A 23949-nucleotide genomic window follows, 5' to 3' on the forward strand; every position below is an offset into this window, starting at 1 on the left:
ATCATACGAAGATCAAATTTCGAAATAAGGCACATTCTCTAATATTTTAATATTTTCAGTTACTTCATCTTTCGGCCATTCTCAGCTGATGAGAGTAGAAATGTTATTCTAATCTTTCCAAACGATTACCGGTAAAAGTATTATTTTCAAATTGTTGAAAGATTCCCATCAATGACGCATTGATTTCAGACCGTACAGAAAATATTGTATTTTATCAGCAAAATAGGAAATATCGAGCAGTTTGGCAAGGAACCTAGTTTCAAACAATGGCCGGCGATAACAGCGCTATATTTTATATCGTAATCCGAACTCAAGGCCTAATTTTCCGCTTCTACCAGTGTAGTTTGCCCTTGTTCCAATCTAACATGCGTCCTAGAAAATCTTCTGATGTAACGATTTTCATCGAATCGGTGTAATAAGTTCATAAAACGACTACCGCGTTGTTACATCCGGCGGATACTTCCATCACTACGTCAGGAGATGGATTGCCAGAATCCAGGATTAACATGATAGTTCGCAGGAGGTCCGTTGTTTATCTTTTGACCAGATTTTGAAATTCCCTATGAAATGCTCACATTTCAGAAAATATTTTTCACATTTACATTGTATTGTGTATTTTCCTCTACTTGGATTTGATTTCAAGATTTAATCAGAGATGAAGGTACCCAACAAGTCATGTAAGTGACAAAAAATCGAATAGAGTGAGTTCAAAAAAATTCAATCCCTATAAAGGAAAAAGGGTTGATAAAAAAATCCCTATTAATGACCAAATCATCCTCAGCAACAAGAGATTCATTTCTGGCACAGAGGGTTGCCATTTGAAAATACTCGTCTACCCCTCCCCCTTCAATAGGTTGCGTAACAAATTCATTAATTACTTGTTCATGAAAAGTTGCGCAGTTTTAAATGAAAACTGGCCTGTTCGGGCATTTTTCTGCAAAATAGTAAGTGAAAGGTAGAAGAGGTTTGTGCGTTACTTCAATTCTTTGTTGTTACGGGCGAGCAAAATATGGTTATAGGTATCCAGTGAACTCTAAAAGGTCTTTTAGTGTTCTAGTTTTAGTGATCATTTTGGTCAGCATATTGGTTTTTGTCTGTACCCAGGCACCCTTTATAACTTGGTTGGACTGTTTGTTAGGAAATTTTGGAATTTTCTTCGATTTGATTAGGTATTATAAAAAAAATTGAAATAATTTCGCTTCATTTCAGTAAGGCCGATAGTTGCAACTATGGCTGGTGTTACCGTAAAGAAATTGTATTTAATATTTGTGTCATTTCATTCATTCTTCGCTGAATCTCGTTACCGAGAATAAATCTACAAAAAGACTCAAAACCTGGACTATCGGTGAAATCAAACTTATAATTTCTTAGGGCTACTTGCGACTGTGTGCCCTCCTGTCTCTTGTGTCTGAAGAGACACAATTGTGACCTACAGATCCTTTCACACTCATAGTCACCAACCAGATCTGGCCGCCGCTGTATTCTTCTCAAGTCTCCATTATAGCTGTGGACCAAAGACCTCCACTGTGATCTGTCTAACGCTAGTTGTTCCCAGTTATGATTGGCATTAACTGATTTTAGGGATTGATGCAGTATATCCTTAAACCGCTTATTCTGGCATCCTGGTTTCTGGGCACCCTCTGTGAATTTGCCATACAGAGCTATTTTGGAGAGTCTTGTGTCTTGCATCTTCAGAATGTGGCCGCTCCATTTGAGTCGGGCCCTCGTTACTTGAGTCTCAATTGTTGTACAACTCGCGCGCTGCAAGACTTCTACATTCGAAACTGTGTGTAACCATCTGATGTGCATTATCTGTCTTAGATGACGTTGTTGCGCCTGTTCAAGCTGTTTAAAATATGTCGCCTGTAGGGCGTCCAGCTTTCGCTTCCGTAAAGAAGCGTTGGGAGGACCATTGCTTTGTAAACAGCTGTCTTGGTCTTATTCAGATTGAGGTCGTAATTTTGAAACGCTCTGTCTTTTAGCCAGAATGTCCGTGATGCCGAATTGATACGGTTGTGTATTTCCGTGTCTAGGTCAGCCCTAGTATTTATGAAGCTTCCCAAGTATTTGAACTGCTCGACCTGCTCTAGAGTTTCATCCTCCAGGCTGATATCTGTTTGAAGGCTTTCTGGCGGACATACCAGGATTTTGCATTATACGAGAAAATATGAGGAAGAGAAAGGTTATGGAGCTGTTTCGTGGATTCCAGAAAACCAAACAGTTCATTATTTAATAAAGAATTGCACTCCAGAAAATGAAAAGTGGAAAAACAAAAAAATAGATTTTTTGGTAAACTGTTAGATATCCGAATGTTTAGTAAGCAAATAAGGGTTTTCGAATATGCTTAATCCATTTCAAGAAATTTCTAAGCCTATCAACCTTTGTTTAGATTTTCATTGTTGAAATGGCTTATGCCATAAATAGCAAATTTCAGTTAAAACTTCGTCAAGACCGAACGGTTGCGACGAGATGGATGAAGTTTCGAGATTTGTTACTAGAAAAGTTGCTCTTTCAAAATATGTGCCGCATTAAGATCGACGATGAGTTTCCTGGAAGATGCGCCACTAGAAAGCCGACCTTCGAAAAATTCCCAAAAAGATGGGTTTAGTTAAAACTTCAAGACCAAATGGTTGCGCCGAGGCGGATGAAATTTCGATATTTATTATGAGAAGAGTTGCTCTTTCAGAATATGGATTGCATTCCTGTATATAGATATCGTTCCAGGTCTTGTTAGAGTTCGATGAGTTCATTATTAGAGATCATGACTGCCCTTGGTCATTTTCGATCAGGCTCCAGGGTCTATAGTGTTAGTTGGGAACAGTTCTTCAACTTTCGTTCCACTCCTCCTAGGATATTTCAAATTCAGATCATGAAGCAAATGTAGAGTACTTTTTTCCATTATTGAAGTAAAGAATACTAATGACAATATTTGAGTCATCTTTATTTAATAAAGTAATTAAACCAGGAATAAACAATTTGAGTAAAAAAAATTAAATTTACAGAAACTTCTCATCAATAGTGAATACAGTTGACATATCATGAAAATTATCTGATGAAAATTCATTCACACATATTTGTTATTTCAGAAATGCCATAAATTACCGTCCCCAACAGAATAAATCTTCATATTGAATTTAAAATATCAATAAAGACTACAATAATTTTTATTTGAATATTCAGTTCATTAAAAAAATGTAATAATAAAAAAGTCCAATTATAAAAGATTTGAAGTTTTAACAATATTCTTATACAAGGTACAAACCCAAATAGTACATAAAAACTTTGAGTAACCTGTACATAGTTATAAGATCATTCGAACAATAATATTTATTTCACAGCGAATTTTTCACTTGGAGTATTTTAATTATCAGATTAAATACGAATCATTTTATTAATAAGATCCTGGACTTCGAAATCCGAATATATCAAAGAATAAAAAATTTTAAATCTTAGAGTTTTTCAAACAGATAACTATAACATATTTTTGAGGGATTGCACTTTTTCTTTCATGCCTGAACTGAACTAATAGATTCACAGTACACAGCGAACATACGATTTTTACCTACAATCCTTGAAAATATTCCACCAATCCTTCAGTTGGATCTATTTTTAGCAATTGGGGATTTTGGTTGAGACCAAGTTCTTCTTTCGCTTTCACAGCTGATTTAATCACACGATCTGCATGAAATTGTTTAAGGTCTTGGGTATACAAAGGGCACCTGAAAAATTATCCATACAGAAGATTATCCAGAATGAAGCTGGTGAAATTATATCCAAAGAAAAATGCAAAAAACATATTAATTATGAGTAGTCCGGATTAATATGTAAATACATGTAATTAATTTGTTTGTTTGAGCTCATTCTGAGATATTTCTGTATCTGATTTTAAATTTTTAATCAGTAAGGTATCAATTGGATACCTATCAGAATAGAACTAAAAACAGATTATATGCTTTTCACAAAAATTGAGTTTTTAAACCACTGTGGCCACATCAATAATTCAATATTCAATCTATCGGAATATGTAGTTTAAAATTGTGTAGTTCCATGTTATTATGAATTTGAACATTCCTTGCAATTCCAAAAATACACTGCTTTGAAATTAAAGTTAATAATTTGCGTACATCATATGCAGCGTGAGTCAAAAATGTGTACTGAGCTTTCTGGGGGTGCTAAAACATTTAAAATAAAAATAAGGATAGTTTGATAAATAAACTGATAGCTCAAAATGCATATTAAGGGAGATATATCCTTCCAAAGATAATGAAATTTCAAAAATTTCGTTTTGGTGAAAAAAATTAAAAGTGAGTACATGAAAAAGGCACTTTTATCTGAATACAAAATATTTAACCGTTTTCGAGATATTTGAGTTTTTGTCATCGATGAATCTCGCGATGAATGAATATACTGACATTAAGCTACTGCAAAAACTCAAATATCTCGAAAACGGTTCAATTTTTTGTATTTGTATAAGAGTACCTTGTAATTGTAATTTTCTTCGCTCCGCCGAATGCTTCTAATTTTTCACCAAAACGAATACAACGAAAGAAGTTGTCTCAAATAAATCATGACTTACCCTCTAAAAACACCCTCTATCATAATATCAGAAATGTAGAAGTGTAATAAAAAATGTATTTTCACAACATACATTTATGCACATAATTTCAATCTGGTGGCATTCACCGTTCAACCGTGGAAGTTATGCGGAGAATTTTTTTAAATTTAATTGAGTTTGGAAGGATATATCTGCCTTAATATGCATTTTGCGCCATGAGAGTATTTATCAAACTTTACTTATTTTTCAATGTACTATCACTTCCAGAAAGCTCGGTACACATGATTGACTCACCCTGTATGAAGGGAAGTAAAACAACTATTTTGAATATGTATTAAGTTAGGTGTCAAGCTTCACTGGAATTCCCTTGTGGGTCCACAAAGCCAGACAGTCCCTTTGGGCCTGTCAAAGGATTTGTGCAAACACTTGGGGGATAGCGCCGAAGCATCTCCGCTGATTGTACGTCACGGTGATTAAGACCAATAGTCACCTACAGCTGCATCGCCAGGTGGTCCTGCACAGAACGCAAAGAAACCCAAAACAAACTTTCGAGAAACCAGAGAACAGCATGCCTCATGATTTCAGGGGCATTCCGTTCTACTCCAACCGCATCCATGGAGATGCTATTAGATCTCCTTCCCATTCACATTCTTGTCCAGGGAGAGGTGAGACTAGTAACTTCAGGCTCCAGCACCTAACCGTGAATGATACTGATAAACTCTTTTACGTGCCCGATAGGCTCTAAACCCAACTGAAGGCGGACGAAGTGATGGGCATGAGAGCTGATCAGATAATCACAAGAATGGATGGAACCTTCAGTTCTCTGATTCCAAGCAGAGGCGAATGGCTCTGTCAACCTCAGCTTTTATTGGCCCGGAACCACCTCTAAGAATTTCTAATTCCTTAATCAGGGAACGAAACAATAGCTGATTATGGCAGAGGGTCCTGGAATATCGGCACAACCGTTCTTGACTGCGTCACTCGCACAGGGCCATATGAGTGCCTCCCAGTCTATTCATATTATTCATATTATCCTGATTCTCCAATGGCTACGATTTTCTAGAACCAATCTGAGATCTTTAATGGAGGTCTTTACGGGACATTGCAGGCTCAGAACTGACTTACATAAACTCAGCGTCGTCAATGAATCACTCTGCAGGCTCTGCCTAGAGGACGAAACGATTGAGCACATCCTCTGTGACTGTCCGGCGGCAGACAGGGTCAGACTTGGAGTCTTTGGCTCTCCCAAGCTGAATCTAGAGGAACTCAAGAATCACTCCCCCTCTGACATCATTTCCTTCCTAAGTATGAATGGGGTGTAAGGGGGAAGGATGCGTTTTATATCCTGTCTTCTCAAATGCCAACCTCGCCTACTCGCGGTGCACCCTGTTCATACGAAGGAGGCTCTGGCGACCGAACATGACCGGTATAACTCCGTTTCCTACAATTACCTAGCCTAAACATTGGCTTGAGCAGGAAATGGCTCTCTGCGTTGCTTAAGTTGCGTCTTAGACATTGTCGTGTCGAATACCTGTGCCACAAGATAATCTAGTCGTAGCCGCAACCAAAGATGCACTGACAGCGTTACCAATGCAGCTTTTGAACACCTTCTAACGCCGCTCCTTCAAAAAGATGGCTCAGTCAAACAGAACAAAATTTGTATCCTGAGTATGATGGGACTGAAGGGAGAAGTTTAACTCTCTGAGCTTGTGCCACAATAGACCGCTTTGGTTGCGGTAGCAGGTTTGGTGGGTTCGACCAACAAGCCCAACAATCTGTAATAATAATAATAGGTGACTACATACGGTTTACCTGCCTGAAATGTCAACAGTAAGCAAGACTGGATTTAGAGCCTCCTCTAGCTCTAAGGCGTTGTTTCATTGAGGTTATCAATGAAAGTTTGAGAAATGTTTTGCCAAATGTTCGTCAAATAATTGGCGAGCTCTTGTGATGTCTGCGGTGGGTCAGGTAGGCGGCGTGATTGCTGTGACATTACAGACGAGACATGTTTAAAACAACCGTATTCGCCGATCTTGTGCGACGGTTGTAGCTCTTGCTCGTCCACCGCAAATGAGTATAAGCTACACTTCCAGTAGCAAGATAGCGACTCGATGCTCTTAGTAGATTTTGCTAAGCCCAGATGTTAATCTTGTTGTGTGTTTAACAAACACACTAATTGTTCTAGATGCAAGGCTTCTAAACGCATGTTAAATTTTTAAGCAGTATATTGTTCTCAATATTGTTATCCCGGTGTACTCACTTGTTCGAAGATATTTCACCAAAATGGTCATATCCTATACCATTGGCGCCACAATAATAACACATTTTCGCACCGCAAGGACAAGTCATTTTGTTACATCCAGATTCTTTCAAAAATGATTTTTGGCACATCCAACATGTCCTGAAAAAACATGTGATCCTAAATCCTTAAAAATGAACTCGTGACATCAAATACGAAACAAATATTATTACTTCGCTTCCCCTAAAATATTTTGTGTAGCTTGAAAATTTCGAATTTTCAGTAATTGATAACTATTCTTTGGAAGATCATAAATTGTAAATTGGCTGAATAATCAAATTCGGAATGAAATGAAGCTGAAACAATTTCGATTTTAAAATCATAATGATGCTTGGAAATGAATCTGTTTTAATACAATAAGAAGCGTTGACATTAACCTATATCATGATCTCTTATTTTTTTTCATAAATTTTTTTATTTGCTACTCAAGGAAGTCTTCGGCAGAATATGCACAATTTTTTTTACCTCACTAAAGCTTCAGTCATTTTATTCTCAATGTAAGTCCTTCTTCGAACATCTTCATCATATTCAATTTCATTACATCTGTATGGCACATGCGATTTATGTCTACACTCTCTACAAGTTTCTTCCATACAATCCACATTTTGGCACTTGAAAATCTTTTGCTCACTAGATAAAATCATTGAGAAATCGCAGAATGGACAGGTTTCTAAACCATCAATGTTAGCCTTTTTTACCTCTTCCATCTGTATTTTGGTGAATAGAGGATCGAAGGTCTTCTTGTTCAAAACCATCTGAAATGATAATAAAGAACATACTTCAGAACATGGCAATAAAAAACTTTGATATAAGGAGTATCACACATTCTCTACCTCTACCAAATTATCTACAATTTTTCTGTTTCAGAGGTATGAGGATCTGTTTGACCGGCGCTTGGTGGACTCTATAGATTGTACCAGAGACAACCGAGACGGTCAACTCCAGGCCAAAATTTGTCCGAAGTTAAGAATGATGCTGCATCTCTCTCTGTTCTGTGTGACTTGTATAAGTCTATCCTTTTTAACCATCTCCTCCAGTAATTTCCAGAGGGCGCTACCAACGCTTTTTGGATAATTTGAAATGTCTATGTACAGAATGATAAAGAAGAAGAAAAATTTATGAAAGAAGCGGAATGGCGCATGACTCTGTTTATCCTATCTCTAAGAATCATTTTGAATTTCCTTAGAGAACGCCTCGTGCAAGTGATTTAATTTAGATTTTAATTTTTATTATGGCCGAAAGAAAGTGTTTAATATGTGGGGCTTCTGAGTCAGAAGTCCAGAGATTATTTTGTTTTCCATACAACCCTGCAAGGTACGTAAAATTGTTTATTTAAACCTAAGATCATTTGAGTAAATGTATATTTTCTTTCACAGGAATGAGTTGTGGATGCAAACTCTGGGTTTTAAAGCATGTGCTGTAAGAAAACATCACAGAATTTGCAACAACCATTTCAGAAGGGAAGCTTTCACCGATTCAAGTTTGCAGAAACTGAATAGAAATGCTATTCCCATGCCTTGGGTAATCTCTTCTTCTGCAGGTAATTAATTTTGTTTCTAAAATTACTAATTTCGTCCAACGTTGCATATTATCATATTCATATATTACAATGCTAACTCTTATTTCGATGTTTCAGCAAATACATTGGAAAGCATGCCTTCCCTTATTAATGAGGAACATGCTGGTACATCAGGTATATCCACATTCCCAGCGTCAGGTATTTTATTCATTCCTATAAATATCAATTTAGTTCATATGGTTGCATGTTATCTTTGATGCTATAATTAAATGTGTAAATCCCTAATCAAATACAATTCTTATTGTTTTTCAATTAGTTCTAGCTGATGAGGTAGAACCTAACACTGATGAGGAACATGCTGCTGTATCAAGTACTTCCACATTCCCATCATCAGGTATTATATTCATTTCCATAAAATATTAATTTAGTTTATATGGTTCCATGTTTTCTACAATTCCATCAAATGTATGATTCTCTTATAAACTACAACTTCAATGATCTTTTAATTAGTTCCAGCTAATGAGGGAAAAGCTTCTGTAACTGAAGAGATACATGCAGGTACATCAATTTCATTATCAGGTATGGTTTTTGCTTTCAATGAAAATCTTAAAACTTTTATTCATTTTGTATGTAAGAATTGTCATTAGACAATTTCTGACTTATTATCATCACTGATCATTATTACATATCAAGTATTGAGGTGTGTCAGCAAACTTTTTCTATTATGAATAAATGTAAAAATCATTTGTCTATTTTCAGATCTCAATGATCCGACTCCGAGTACTCCGGCATTGCCACAGTCTCCAATGTGGAGGAGATCCCGTGAATTTAGAAATATCGACAATTTCCATCTTTCAAATTCGACACCAAGAAAGAAGAAATTGGTCGATATACTACGGAGAAAGGAGGATCAACTGCGGAAGGTGAAGGCATTGTGCAGAAAAAGGAGTGCTGCTGTCAGTGATATCCTTGACATTTCGAATGAAAGGGTTGTGAAGAATATTTTTAAGGATGTGCCATCACTGACAGCCAATTTGATGGTGTCTCAAATCAGAAACTATAAAGTGAAGAATGTTAAAGGAAGAAGATGGTCGCTGGAGGACAAAATATTGGCACTATCTCTCTTCAAGAGGAGTCCACGTTGTTACAATCTCCTCCGAAAATTTGCATCCCTACCATGCAAAAATACCATTCTTAATTTGCTGAAGAAGGTTCCTTTCAAAGTTGGCATAAACCAAAATATTTTTGACCAAATTGATCAAAATCTTCCCCAAGGTAAAGAAAGATGCTGTGTCCTTCTTTTTGATGAGATGGACATTAAAGAAGCTGTCCAGTACGATAGTGGGGAAGATAAAATTCTTGGTTTTGAAGATTTTGGAGGATTCAGCTTCAGTAAAAGGCTTGCCACCAAAGCATTGGTATTTATGCTGGTAGGGTTGGGCAAAAATTGGAAGCAACCAGTGGCATTTTTTTTCAGCCACAGGGGTTGTAATGCTGCAGAGTTGAAAGATTGTCTCTTAACAGTCCTCTCTGCAGCAAAGCACATGGCCAAAGTGGATGTTGTTGCTACAATCTGCGATATGGGTCCCAGCAATGTGAGGTGCGTGAAAGAACTTGGTGCTACCATGGAGACACCTTTTTTCTTCTTTGAAGAAAAAAAAGTTTTTTGCATGTTTGACCCACCACATCTGTTAAAATGCTCATATTCTCTGTTTCGTAAGCATAATGTCCAAATTCCGCTGAAAATTGGTGAAACCACAGTTACCAAAATAGCGAAATTTGAACATGTGGTTAAAGCTTACGAAATAGACAAATCCAAAAATATGGTGCTCAGAAGTCTTTGCAAAATCAAGGAGATTTACTTGAAACCCATATTGCAGTATGCAATGAAAGTGAATGTAGCTGCAAAAGTACTGAGTCGTACAGTTGCAGCTTACGTATTCACTTTGGTCAGTGGAGGTAATATATATTTCATCAACCTAACTTAACCAACTCTAATAATCTTTTCTTAATCTTTCAGGGCAACTGGACTCGGAAGCTGTCGCTACGGCAAACTTCATCACGGAAGTGGACATGCTGTTCGACAGCTTCAATGGGAAAGCGGCTGTAGGTCCTTTTGGAAAGGAGCTGAGGGGACCTTTGAAGCTAGGCTCCCCTCACATAAAATTTTGGAAGGAGGAACATGAGAAGGTGCAAAATTGGCAGTTCATGAGGTATACAAAAAATGGCAGAATCCGAAAATCTATGCCACCTTCCCAAACAGGTTGGCTCCAATCTATAAATGCGATTCAAATGATCTGGAAATACTTAAGGAACAATGGTTTCATTTCCCTGAGGACCAGATCTTTGAATCAAGATCCATTGGAGAACCTGTTTGGGCAAATAAGGTATGGTTGCGGATCCAATGACAATCCTACAGTGCAGCAATTCATTGGGACCCTGAAAACACAACTCCTCAATGGTTTGGTTAATCAAAGCTTTCAAGGGAGAAATTGTGAGGATGACGAAAATACACTTTTGTGTAATTTGAAATCATTCCTCAATATTTCCCTTGAGAGGGAGGAGATGGAAGTTCCAGAAGATGCTTCTTTGACCGATCAAATACCTCAGTTCCAGACGTCACCTGAGGAACTGTCGGTTAATATATCGAGAGATGGAAACCCTGGTGTTTTTTCGGTAGCATATGTGGCAGGAGCTATTGTGAAGACCCTCAAAAAACACATATGCTGTGCCTTATGCGATAATATGATCAGTTCATCCAGTTCAGAACCTCAAAATTTATTCATAGCGAATAAAGAATGGTCGGATGAAAGATCAGTCCTAATGTACCCAAGTGAAAGGTACTTTGTTGCTGTAGGATGTGGAATTAACAGGTTGGAGGAATTTTTAGATAACTCCCCATCCCATCCTAAAGTAGCAGCAACCGCACTTGGGGTACTTAGATCTGACATAAATTTTGAGGATCTAGGATGTCCTGATCATAAAAATCGCATAAGGGACATCACGACTGCTGCAATATGCAGGATTGGCATTCCTTGGTGGTGCAAAAGGAAGTGCGAAGAAGTAAAGTCAGATGCCAAAAAAAAGGCCTATGAAAAAAAAATTAAAAAATTGCGTCATTCCTGATTTTATTTATTTTTTTACTTCTCTTCGACCAGCTTTTGCATCATCACCCATTTCGATCGCCATTCTTGTCTACCTTTATGACCTTCATGGCTCTAATTTTCATGTTTTTCAAAAATTTCAAAGTTTAATGAATTTTATATGTTCTAATCTTCAATTTCTATGTACCAATTGTAATAAATTATTGGATTCACCAGCTATATATATATGTGTGTATGTCAATAAACATATTCTGCTGCAATATGTGGGATTGGCATTCCTTGGTGTTGCAAAAGGAAGTGCGAAGAAGTGAAGTCAGATGCAAAAAAAATGCTTCATTCCTGATTTAATTTATTTTTTTACTTCTCTTCGACCAGCTTTTGCATCATCACCCATTTCGATCGCCATTCTTGTCTACCTTTATGACCTTCATGGCTCTAATTTTCATGGTTTTCAAAAATTTCAAAGTTTAATGAATTTTATATGTTCTAATCTTCAATTTTTATGCACCAATTGTAATAAATTCTTGGATTTACTAGTTGTATATGTATGTACCAATATGTGTGTGTATGCCAATAAACATATTCTTGTGAATACAGAGTTTTGTTATTCCTAAAAATGTCAAAAATGATTAACTTTGCACATGAAGAAAAACTTTCATTTTTGTTATTCAAGATATTTTCGTCGATATTATATGTGTCTTGAATATCAAAAATGAGAGCTTTTTCCTCATGTTCGCAAAAATCGAAATATTTAACTGCGATATGGACTAATGGAGATTCAAATTTCCCGCCATTTCTTCCGCCGCCTATTCCAGCGCCACCTATATATTCCCAAAGCCAATGTTAGAAAGAGATGGAAGATAAAATCGGACATAGATTTAGTTCCTAGTTGACCGTCTCGGTTGTCTCTGGATTGTACCACCTAGTCAAAAAGATGTAGCAAAGAGGCGCAATAGAAGACCGGAAGTACTCGGGGTCATTCGGGTTTTGCCACATGCTACGTCACTCTAGCGCGCATTGACATCTGGCTCCGCAATAAGTCATCAACTTTCCAATCGACGCACATGAGAAGATACATTCTGGATACTTCGGATTCAGTGTTGACTGCATTGCCAGGCCCTTCCGAACATTTTACAAGAGGTTTTAACAGCCAGGGGGCATTTCTTTACAATATATAGGGGGAATATATTTGAATGAAATATCTCGAACTAATCAACATACTTATTTCAAAATTCGCAATTGTTTCTCACAGTCCAACCGCCATCGTTCAACATTTTTTTAAATCAGGACCGGAGTAGGACAATTTTTGACATTTTCTATTTGACTCGTACAAATATTTCAACAGTAGATTCTTGAGGTCAAAAGAAACACTTTTCTACTTTACCACTTTTTCTGAATCGGCTCGGTTTGAAAGATACAGGCTGTTGAAAAACCATAAAAAATGTTATTTTTTGTTTTATCTCACAAACGGTTTTATCAAATGAAATAAATTTCGTAATATAGTTTTTCATTCATTTGGTGGATCTTTCTCGAACACAAGATATCACCCACGTCTTCCAGTTTTCTAATTATGACGATTACGAACCATAAAAATACCAAAAATTCAAAGAATCCAACTCTTGAAAGTAAGTTGGTCGCTATCTGATGAATATTTAAACGTTTCGTAAAATAAAAGTATTCTTCATATTTTCTCGCATAATGCGCCGTTTCCGAGTAATTTCATGTTGAAAAATTAAAAAGTATCTATGAAATTTGAAAAATTGGGTACTTTGGCTGAATATAACTCTGTTTAAAAGATCCACAGATGTGTAGTGTCACAGATTTAGCTAGTTATTCTGAACTCAACTCAAGTTTGGTACTAACCTTGGTATCATTGTACCCTATACCAATTATCTAGAGTGCGAGACAAAATACAAAACTTTAAGTGCCCCGTGAATCGAACTATACTTGGTGATCGTTCTACTAGTATATTAAAAACTTTCTCACTACATTTTCTACATACCCTCAAGGTAGAAATGTCGAACTCAGAATTGCAGTTTGTGAGGCAAGGAAAATTCAATTTTCCCTCCCCAATCGCATGCTCAACCCCTTTTTGCACACACTCCTTACAAAAGGGACAGCTTTTCTTGCAAAAGTAACATTCTTCAGGCAACAGTCCTTCGAAGTAACAGCATTGGCAGGTTTCCAGCAGCCCAAATTTCTCAGCTTCTTCTCTAGCTAATCTATAATGTTCATCTTTCATCTTGATCGCAGTTTTTATTTCATTCCTATTTTCAATAAATGCTATCTGAAACGTTGGGTGATTTCAGAAGAGAATTTTCCGAATATATCACATCATACTATTGCTACATGTGATGTTTATATAATGACCTATATCATTGCTGGGTGAAATTAATCAAAACTTTTCATATAATATATGGATCAATTATTATACAGTAAAAAAACAGTTTCATAAGAAACCAAAAGTGCAGTAAATTAAATAAGGAGTGAAAATATGATTTCAAATTTTTTGCCACTCACTACTTTATAAACATACCATAACTTGTTTTGCCAGGCGGTGAAATGGTAGTCTGAAAATATATACGGTTTGAATTCAAACTTGGTCTTTGTGCCCTTCAAATGAGGATCTATTCTGAATAAAGATTAAATATTTTTTAGGCCACATGAGGAAATTTCGATTATATTATTCAACAATAAATCAAGTCTATGAAAAATTATAGAAATAGAAATGTGAAAAAATAAAAAAGTTTTATTACATAAAAGTTCATCAATTAGTATACAACAGCAATTAAAAAATACATATCACCAATGAGTATTCAACTTAATGATTCTCAATGATATCATAACAGTGGACAAAGGGCTATAATTGGTAGCCCCTGAACAAAAACAAGATGGTAAGTGAACCTTTTGAATGTATTACTACCCACTTCAATGTTTCAAGTGAATTCAACGGCTCTAAGAAGATCAAAATGTATTTATTAATGTTTATACAGATGTAATACAACCCCTCAAGATCAAAATCTAGACCCAGTTATATAAAAAAAGTGAAATGCTAATAATTAAAACAATTTTTAGTTATTCCAGTTTAATTCAGGTCTTGAAGTGAAAAATATCTGAAGGGGACCTATTCAACAACTAAACGTTTGAGGAGGATATTAAACATGAACTTGCAACATAACAATTGAACATAACATCTGGCTGGTTCTGGGTTTCAAGAAAGAAGTAGTCCCTTTTTAATAAAGAAGTTTTAAACTTCCATAAAATGAAAAACAGAGCGGAGAAGACGAATGCTACTGAATTCCAGAAAAGCTAGTTATATCTTCAGGTTACAAAAGGACTGATAAGTGGAATATGAATGTTTTTAGTTTTCCAATATAGAGATGAAGGCTATAATCATAACTTGTGTATCAATAAATCTTAAATACACTCGAATTATTTTTAGTGAATATTTTTGGGAAAATTTGGCTGTTTATTGTAGAATTCCATTAAACTGAGTTTATTGATACACAAAAATATTTAAATATTCAATTGAAGAATTAACAACTCACCTCTTGCAGAAGTTTAATGTTATCACAGTCCTCGTTGATATCACATGGTATTCTAGGATTTTTGAAATGTCTTGGAACCCTTGCAAGGATATCACTAGCCTGAATCAAATTTTTTCTTCTCTTGAAAATCTTCACTATATCTTTTTCCCTAAGATATGGAAATATATTCATTAGGCATTTCAAAGCGTAATCTTCATCCAGTGCACTAATATTCTCATCAGAAAGGGATGATACGTAGTTGGGGGAATTGAAATACTCCGCTGGATTTGGTATGACGTCTAAAAATCCTTCGACTGTAAAATGTCTAGTGAATTTTCTGATTTCATCTACATTTCTTTGTCGTCTAAAATTCAGAAATATTAATCATCCACTAATCTAGTTACTGTAATAGGGAATTCTCCTCAATTTGGATTATTAATACAAACTAAATGATAACGAGTTTCATTAATGAATTTTTTTAAATTCTTCGCAGAAACGATCCAAATTACTGTTTCTCGTACACAAAGTTGCCACAGAGCCCCTTAAATTAAGTTCTCTTCATTATGGTGACCCTCCATCATAGATGACCTGGTCCTAAGATAGAGACAATGGGGTATTTTCCTAAATTTCAAAATATATATCAACGAAATCCTCATATCTCAAATATATGGAAAAGTATTTTTTTTCTATTTTAACAGTTGTATTTTGCCTGTTTTTAATTACGGAAATTCACATCGCGGAGGCATTCTCCCAGAAACATTCTACGTCACTTTTACAATCCGGCATCGTTGGAACACTCATCAATGTTTCTCATCAAATTTTCTGATCTCCATATATTATTGCGTCTATGGTTGTGTATTGCCATCAATGACTCTCATCAATGTTTTCTGATCTCCATAGACTTGATAATATATTGAGTCTATGTTTATTGTCAGTTAATATTCGATCTTCCTTGGGCTGTTATTGTTGATGAAAGAAGGCATTGCTGATATATTTTATAGGTTCCTAAAGTCATCAATATGAAAAAGTTTACAGGTGGTAAATTTTCACTGCTTGCTTTTGAAAAATTCGACTCCATTTCCACAAGTTATAACAATCTGACAAGAACGTTTAAAACAATGTCAGAAACTGTCATCGGTTTCAGGAAGATATAATTCTGTATCTTGGAACATAAATACATAAATGCATTTATGTTCCAAGTTCTATATAATATCCTCTTGATCAGTTCCGATGTTGTCGAATTCACAAAAATTACTAGACTCTAGTAAAGGCATTCTACGTCACAAGCTCTCACATATTTTTTTTCAAAGGCTATATTTTTTTTCCTACTGAATTTTGAATGGAACCTTTTATGTGGTGACTAACCAATGGAAAATGGTTTCCAAAAATAATTTTTAATTCTTTTTTGAGTTTTAGGAAAATACCCCATTGACTCCTGAACGAGATGGGACGATTTTGGGCACTTACAAAAGAATGAGGGTATGTCTTGTGTACTAACACAGTCAAATCTTAAGGACGATTGGGTTTACCAAGAAGAAAAAACAGCTGGTGATTTTCAAGAAACCATATGTTTAAATCTATCTTTATCATCCTGTGGTACTTCATTATCTACGTAATCTACAGTCGATGTTGCCAAATAGGGAAATAGAAACGAGGCCCTTGAATTTTAAATCCCCACATTTATTTTTTTTTTTCAATTGCTTCAAACAAGTTTTCGAAGCTTTGAAGATAAGTATTTCATGATTTTATTGATTATTTAATTTTTTCGTCTGCAGGAGAATTCCCCATTCTATTCCTAACTACAAATGATCAAGCTTACATGAGATAGTCCTTTCTTGTAGGATAGTTATTAGAGTCTATAGTATCTAATATGAACTGATGCAAATCATCATTCGGCTGTTCGGCCAACAATTCCGATTCTTTCCTCAAGTAATCAGGATCTGCATCAGGAATCACATCGGACAATTGAGCAAAAATAGCATCACATCGGTTTCGAGTTCTGTGCCCATAACCTCCTAATGAAATTGAAAATTGTTACAAATTCCCTTTTTCCAGTGCGAAAATAGTACAGTTTTTGATTCCATGGTAATAATATCGGGCAAAGTAAAAAGTTCTGAGCATCTTCCCTAGATGTCATTAGTGAGCCACACCTCAAGATGTAAAGATGGCATCGTGTCGATTACAAGGTTATATTACGCTTTAAAAAAGTTGTTATCTTTATATCTACGCAGAGCCTATATCTACAGATAATAGAATATAATAAATGATGTGTCATCAAATGAATTATATTCGTTTTGTCAATATTAAATACATTTTATTTAAATATTGGATATAAAAACAAACGGGCGTTGAAAATGACAAAGAAAAATTGTCCATTTTATGAATAATAATTTTTTTTTGATGCCGATCAAATTCTGTAATCGTTAGAATACACAAGTTACCAATGTAACCTATGTATGTGTTACTTATTCTGACCAACATTATCATCTTCATGTTGAACTTCAAGGATTATGATTTTGGAAGGGTTCAAAAGTTTTTCAAAACTTGGACATGCAGTTTGGTTTCATTGTGTGACTCATTTAAAATATCCGTTAGTTATTATGTTCATTATTCCTGAAATTTTTGGTTGAATCGTCATTTTTCGTGTCTGCTGGAGACAGGAGTGAAAATAATCCTAAATTGTAAAGGTATTATTGTATTATCCACTATGATGAAGTCGGATATATATCAACAACTGACCAGATCGAAGCAGTATTGGAAGTTCCACTGTAATATCTCCACTGTATGGATTATTCGGATTTTTTTCGCGAAAATTGGCCCATATAAAATACAGCCTTTGAGTCTTCAACCCCTCAATGATACAGCACACAATAAAAAAAGAACAGAATTCACAGCAGTGTATTATTATATTCATTATAGCGCAAGCTGTGTAAAAGTTATGTATAGCACTTGACAGATGTGTAAAAAAACTTCAGATCCACCATGTGATAATCAACTTCATGACTTTGTAGAAATGGCTCTGACACTGCAGATGTTAATAACTGTAAATAAGGCAAATTCAAAGTCATTGTTCTTTATCATAATTTTCGACCTTACAATACTGGCAAAATAATGTACAACAAAAAAAAAAACAAGGCGGTTTATGAACAAAAACCAATGAAACATAACGACAAGGAAATCATTCCGATAAACTCACCCTCCAATAACAATCTATCGATTAGAATATTGACATTATTGATACTATTCCTGTTTTTTTGACTAAAGTTCCATAAAAAGTTTGGACTAATGTTAGGAAATATCTTTTCCAGAATGCTCAATTGGTTTTTCCATTCTATGAGAATAATTCCATATGCGGCATATGCACAAATGAAAAAATTATTAATAATAGGGTGAAAAGGATATATGTAATACTAAGAACTTTGGTAAAGAATGAAGAATGTTAGCAAAATAGACTAAGGGAGGAAATCTTTGATGACAGCTGTTACAATGCTTTTGACTGAACCAGATTCACGAAACTGGTTGAATTCCTCCCTGTCCGCATAAGGGAAGTTTCTTTTTTAAATTTCAGTCAGTTTCCATTTAAATATTCTCTCAGTGGATAAAATACAACCTTACAGCCTTTTTTATGACTCATCATGCCTGGGACACAATCAGAGAGATTCTATAATATTACAATTCAAAATACAAAACTGAATCATAATTTGAAGCAACGAGGAATTCTTGCATTTTTAAAAGTGAATTATTGATTGAAAAATAAAAATAATGAGGCTTTGTGACACCGGGCGTTGACCTAGCACATAATTAATGAACCGTTATTGTCATTGAAAAAAAACATATGCAAATTTCATCCTATAAAAACACTCCATTTAAGTAATAGGTACAGACTCAAACATTCATGAAAGAACGTTTTGATAAATCTAACGAAAGTTTTGATGAACTTAAAAAGCTAAATCAATTTGGAATGCGGAAGTGTATTCAAACATGAGATATAAACCATCTTTTTATTATATGCTCAATCTTCAAAGTACTATATGCATTTTAATCCAATGCTGTAGGTCCTCAACATTTAAAAAAGTGAAAAACAACTTACCTTCGTTATGTCCAAACCCTGCAGCTTCATCCAAGCCTTCAGTGTGTTCGAAAATGGTCGATTCGCCTGACTCAGTCAAGAGATTGATCATTGTCTCCAAGTTATATTCAACCTCACCGTTTTCCTGGACCATTTCAATTACATCTTCTATTTGTTCAGTGGAACGGTTAGGAAAAATTTCCTTCAAGATTTCCATATAGTTATCATCCATTTTTGAGCAACACGTCCGTTCTGAAAATGTCAATATTATAGCGAATTTGGTACCATTTCCATAGTTTGAAGGTATTATAAACCAACTCAAACGTTTTCAATACGATGGGTTATTCGTTCTACGCACACAGATTTTGGAACATTTCCAAGTCCATGGAATAAATTTAGGAAATTATTTTCTACGAATTTCCAAATGTTCCACACTTTCCTATCGAACACATATTTGAATTGTATCAGCAAACGCATTCAGTCTAATCAAAAACAAGTTGTGCAAAAACAAAATCGGTGCACAAAAATTTCTGACAATCAACCGCAATAGAAAAGAGTTTCTTCAAAGAGGAAAAACATTTTCGCAATACATTTGAGTAATAGTTATTTTCCTAACAAGTGCTTTCTGTATGTCGTTACCATATGGTTGTTTCATCGTTGGCGTTCGGTGCACACACATGATATAAATATGACAGAATTCAATATACTCTATAATATTTCAGTGCGGGAAAGAAATAGCAGGGGTTTTTCACCGTTTTTCCCACACCGTTTGGGAAAATGACTCTCTGCGACTTGAAATGCGTGCGGGAAAACGAGTTGATCGCACACGCTTGTAGAAAAATAGTTTTCCGCAGGGATTTCAATGTTTCAAGGTAGTCCGCTTTATTGCGGTTGGCAGCTTATTTTAATGTTTCGTTTGTTCTTCCAAATTCAATTCGATTGATTCGATGGAAATTTGTATTAAGGCGATTCCTTTGACGTGTACTTGGATTCTTGGTTTGTCTTATATTCATCCACATCAATTTATTTAGATATACAACAGGGTGAGTCTTTGACTCGTACAAATATTGAACAATATTATATATATTGAACAATATTGAATATTGAGTTCAAAAAGAAACACTTTTTTCGTATACCACTTTTTCCGATTCGGCCCTGATAAAAAGATATAGCCATTTCAAGTTTTCATAACGCTGTCCCACCCCTGGAAAAACAAAAATACCTTCAGAATAACTAGTTAAATCTGTGACACTCAAAGATATTGTAATATCTTTGGTGACAGTACACATTTGTGGATCTTTCACAAAGTGTTGCATTCGTTCAAAGTAGCCAATTTTTGGAATTTTCAAATTCCAAAGATATTTTTCATTTTTGAATGTCGAATTATCCGAAAACCGCGCATTATACGAGAAAATATGAAGAACATTTTCATTCCACATAACGTTAAAATATGGATTAGATAGAGAGAGTTTATTGGTGTTTCTACAATCACAAAAAATTGCTTTCACAGGTCAAAGTAAAAAAATGAAATACATATATAAATACAAGAATTCACTCAACAAAACACAAAACAACTACAAATAGACAGGGAGGCTTGTAAAATGAGCAGTTTAAATACGCAAGTTATAGCGTATAGACAAAAAATGCATGAATAAAGTTATGTCAAAATGTATATATGAAATAATATTTACAGGTTAAAATGAATAAATAATAAAAATAAATGAAAAATATTCACCGTAGTCATAGTGTATAAATAAAAGTGTTGGAACAATATAAAACAATATACACACATTCCGAAATAAGTTAACTAACTACCATATGCATATAGTGCAGAGACAAAAGAAAGACACAACAAGGACAGACAATTAATTAACTCAGGTTTTCCAAAATGAAATGAACTCATCAATCGAATAAAATTCATTACTGACCAATATATCTCTCATTGGTTTCTTGAATTCTTGTATTGGCTGGTTTCTTTGTGTAAGTCTTAAAAAGTGATATTGCTCAATACTCGGGACCATCTCAAAAAATTGTTTCCCATCTGAAATTTATTTCTGGTATTATATCCGATCGATAGTCTTTATTACCACTATAAATATATAACAAGTTTTCAAGTATGAATATGGATGGAAATGTGAGTAGCTCTGAGATAGCGTCCAACTCAATTTCAAGAGTTGGTTTCTTTGAATTTTTGGTATTTTTATGACACGTAATGGTTATAATGAGAAAACTGGAAGATGTGGATGATATCTTGCGTTCGAAAATGATTCATCAAATAAATTAAGAATATAATTTCAATCGATAAAAGCGTTTCTGATGGTTTTTCAATTGCCTGTCTTTCAAACCGAGCCAATTCGGAAAAAATGGTGAGGGAAAAAGTGTTTCTTTTGACCTCAAGAATCTACTGTTCAAATATTGGTACAAGTCAAAGACTCGCCCTGTATAACATCCATTGATATGAACCAACAAATGTCAGATCTAAATTGAGCTAGCTGGCCACTAGGCCACCATCACTCAGAGTTTTAACACAAAGTCCATATCATTAGGGAAGAGTAGATGCTGACCATAGTCTCATTTAACCTCGTCAGAGCAACACAACTCACACTAGGAAGGGGGGTAAAGAAAAAGAATGTAGTTGGATCTCCGGTCAGGGAGCGCTATAGGGTTTGTTTAAATATGTACTAGGTATAGCAATTATAGCATCTGACATCGAATACAGGGTCCATAATTCCGTTCCATTTTCATCCAGGTGTAAGTATAGTGTTGTTTTGACGAGGTCAAATAAGACCGAAACCATAGCCAGCATATCTACTATGTATTCCTCGATGGAATAGACTTTAGACTTTCTGTGTTAGCCCTTTTTTTTATTAATAATTAATTTACAAAATAGCAATGAATAAATACACCTTGTATTATTTCAGGGGAAGTTTAAGGATTATTTGAGAAAAACGAAATATATAGTATATATTATGTATATCCTTTACATTATTATTATTATTCATAAAACATATTTCTTGAAAATTACAATAACACATAGGGAAACTTTTCCATAATTACATTTTTGGCCACTTTTGACTAGGTACCCCTTAACTATAATATTATGTATAACCAAAAGAATTCAGATGTATATTTTATTCAATTTCAATTACATACATATATAATAAATTTGAAATTTTGCTCAATAAAAACATAGCTCAGTGAATTTCAGTTTTGTATTTTGATGATAATTTCACATCAGCCTTCATAGGCGTAATTCTAAAATGTTATAAAAATTTAAGCAAATAGCATCTTCACTTTCACCTAACATGCATCTCATAAACCATAAGTCCTGATAGGCACCATCTCCTTATCCAATAAATTGCACTTCTATAACTTCACTTTGCACATTCTCTTGTTGGACAATACCAAACATACCCAACTGAGTCCAAAAATCTCATAATACAGTATTTATAGGGTCTGAATGAACCAATCAGGTATAAATGGTTGTGAAACAAGACATTTTCGAGGGTAAACAACCAGAACTAACTGTAATCTACAAGGATTTGGTCATTTGAGAAACAGAAAGAGAATTCCGGATATGAATTCAAGAAGAACAATCATTATTTGGGAATCATGGGGGACTGAAAACTAAGGTATCACCATTGCATATCTTTTGCAGGACAATATGAAGCTATAACCATTAGTATATAAACTATCGAGATGGTGCAACAAAATCCTCAACAAAAACAATGTGAAAAGACCAACGTATTGCATACTGTTATTATTATTGATGTTCCGGTTGGTTGGCTAGAGTTCAGAACTGAGAATAAATTAGATCTATTATACCTATACCCTACTCATTACATATTCAACTTCAAATAGATATTACAAGCGTAATATGTTACAAATCAAAATACTTCTCTGGCAGCTGTTAGAATTTTGATTTGGTATTCTTGAGTTTTATTACTGAACTAATCCTAAACGGTCTTCCATGAAATGCGTTAAAATTCCTTCTGGTATGGTTGATTTATAATTTGTTTTCTCTCTTACGAGCTGTATGAATTCCCATAGTGCAATATGCAGATTGGTTGGAAAATGATGAATACGAATTACCTATCTAATGAAAAGAAATTAAAAAAATTATCTTCTTACTTCCTAGACAAACCAAGTTCTGTTATTTCTGTTGAATCAATTTTGAATCATTTCTTATAAAATGAAACAATGTAAGTGTAGGCTTAAAGATCCAGGTGAAATATGAAATGATAGCTCAATCCTTATGTTGAGAATTTTTTTTTTTTCAATAAAGTCACTGATTATAACAAAGCTAAGTAGCTGAGAAATGTAGTGTTTTTATTTTTTTTGTTTCAGCCCAACAATATGAGTACTTACAGCGAAGTCAGATCCTTATCGGGAATGTATCCAAAACAAATAAACAAGAACTTTGTAAATGATCACTCATGTACAGAAAATGAATGGCATTTTTCAAAAACTCGATTGGTTTTTCAAATTCTTTTACCAAAATAAATACAGATTGGAAATTCACTTGGGGGACTTCCCACAAATCAGCGAATTTTCAACAGTAGATCTTTTCAAAAAAACAACAAAGAATTATCGCAACTACGAGTAGGTCATATGAACAGAAGTACATATAACCAAATATTTTTTTGGATTTTGATATAACAGAGTCATATGATCAAAACTAAAATTAGGATTTCTGATAGCCCATATTCAATAACATTGAATATGTTTTGATCATAGTCCCTGGTCCCGGGTCGTTGATTGAACTCTAAAGGACCATTTAGAGTTCACTGTCTAGGAAAGGGTATGATTGCGCAAGGACTTCATAGGTGACGCCACATATTCCTTAGTAACTCTAAAAACTTTAAACTCTTGTTAG

At 34.8% G+C, this 23949-nt stretch overlaps 2 protein-coding genes across 4 annotated transcripts; one reads left to right on the forward strand and one right to left on the reverse strand.

The window, feature by feature from the left end:
- Positions 1 to 2924: 2924 nt before the first annotated feature.
- Positions 2925 to 23641, reverse strand: LOC123313378 (E3 ubiquitin-protein ligase RNF216-like). 2 transcript variants are annotated; one of them, XM_044898243.1, is made up of 9 exons: positions 23569 to 23624; positions 23442 to 23514; positions 19095 to 19325; positions 16824 to 17019; positions 15026 to 15368; positions 13480 to 13764; positions 7320 to 7609; positions 6816 to 6956; positions 2925 to 3719 (listed from the first exon to the last, which is right to left on the reverse strand). In XM_044898243.1, the coding sequence occupies exons 3-9, from the start codon at positions 19303 to 19305 to the stop codon at positions 3563 to 3565; spliced, it is 1623 nt and encodes a 540-aa protein (XP_044754178.1). In that variant the 5' UTR covers positions 19306 to 19325; positions 23442 to 23514; positions 23569 to 23624; the 3' UTR covers positions 2925 to 3562. The 2 variants fall into 2 exon arrangements, with proteins under 2 accessions (XP_044754178.1, XP_044754188.1); XM_044898253.1 differs by lacking the exon at positions 6816 to 6956 and having other exon boundaries at positions 23442 to 23641.
- On the forward strand, positions 8289 to 10317 carry LOC123313390. 2 transcript variants are annotated; one of them, XM_044898270.1, is made up of 5 exons: positions 8289 to 8394; positions 8491 to 8571; positions 8690 to 8767; positions 8884 to 9059; positions 10295 to 10317. In XM_044898270.1, exons 1-4 carry the CDS (start codon positions 8367 to 8369, stop codon positions 9018 to 9020), a joined length of 324 nt encoding a protein of 107 aa, XP_044754205.1. In that variant the 5' UTR covers positions 8289 to 8366; the 3' UTR covers positions 9021 to 9059; positions 10295 to 10317. The 2 variants fall into 2 exon arrangements, with proteins under 2 accessions (XP_044754205.1, XP_044754197.1); XM_044898262.1 differs by lacking the exon at positions 10295 to 10317 and having other exon boundaries at positions 8884 to 9269.
- Positions 23642 to 23949: the final 308 nt, after the last annotated feature.

The sequence above is a fragment of the Coccinella septempunctata genome, chromosome 1, assembly GCF_907165205.1.
Source record: "Coccinella septempunctata chromosome 1, icCocSept1.1, whole genome shotgun sequence".
Taxonomy (NCBI): domain Eukaryota; kingdom Metazoa; phylum Arthropoda; class Insecta; order Coleoptera; family Coccinellidae; genus Coccinella; species Coccinella septempunctata.

Bases quoted from the DNA above. Each gene is read 5' to 3' on its own strand.
- LOC123313390 (XM_044898270.1), top strand. From the start codon at position 8,367: ATGCCTTGGGTAATCTCTTCTTCTGCAG. The intron at 8,395-8,490 runs GTAATTAATTTT...TCGATGTTTCAG, and splicing joins GGTAATCTCTTCTTCTGCAG to CAAATACATTGGAAAGCATG. The intron at 8,572-8,689 runs GTATTTTATTCA...TTTTTCAATTAG, and splicing joins ATCCACATTCCCAGCGTCAG to TTCTAGCTGATGAGGTAGAA.
- LOC123313378 (XM_044898243.1), bottom strand. From the start codon at position 19,305: ATGGATGATAACTATATGGAAATCTTGAAGGAAATTTTTCCTAACCGT. The intron at 15,369-16,823 runs GTAAGCTTGATC...TCTGAATTTTAG, and splicing joins ACAAGAAAGGACTATCTCAT to ACGACAAAGAAATGTAGATG. The intron at 7,610-13,479 runs GTATGTAGAAAA...TTATCATTTCAG, and splicing joins TCGACATTTCTACCTTGAGG to ATGGTTTTGAACAAGAAGAC.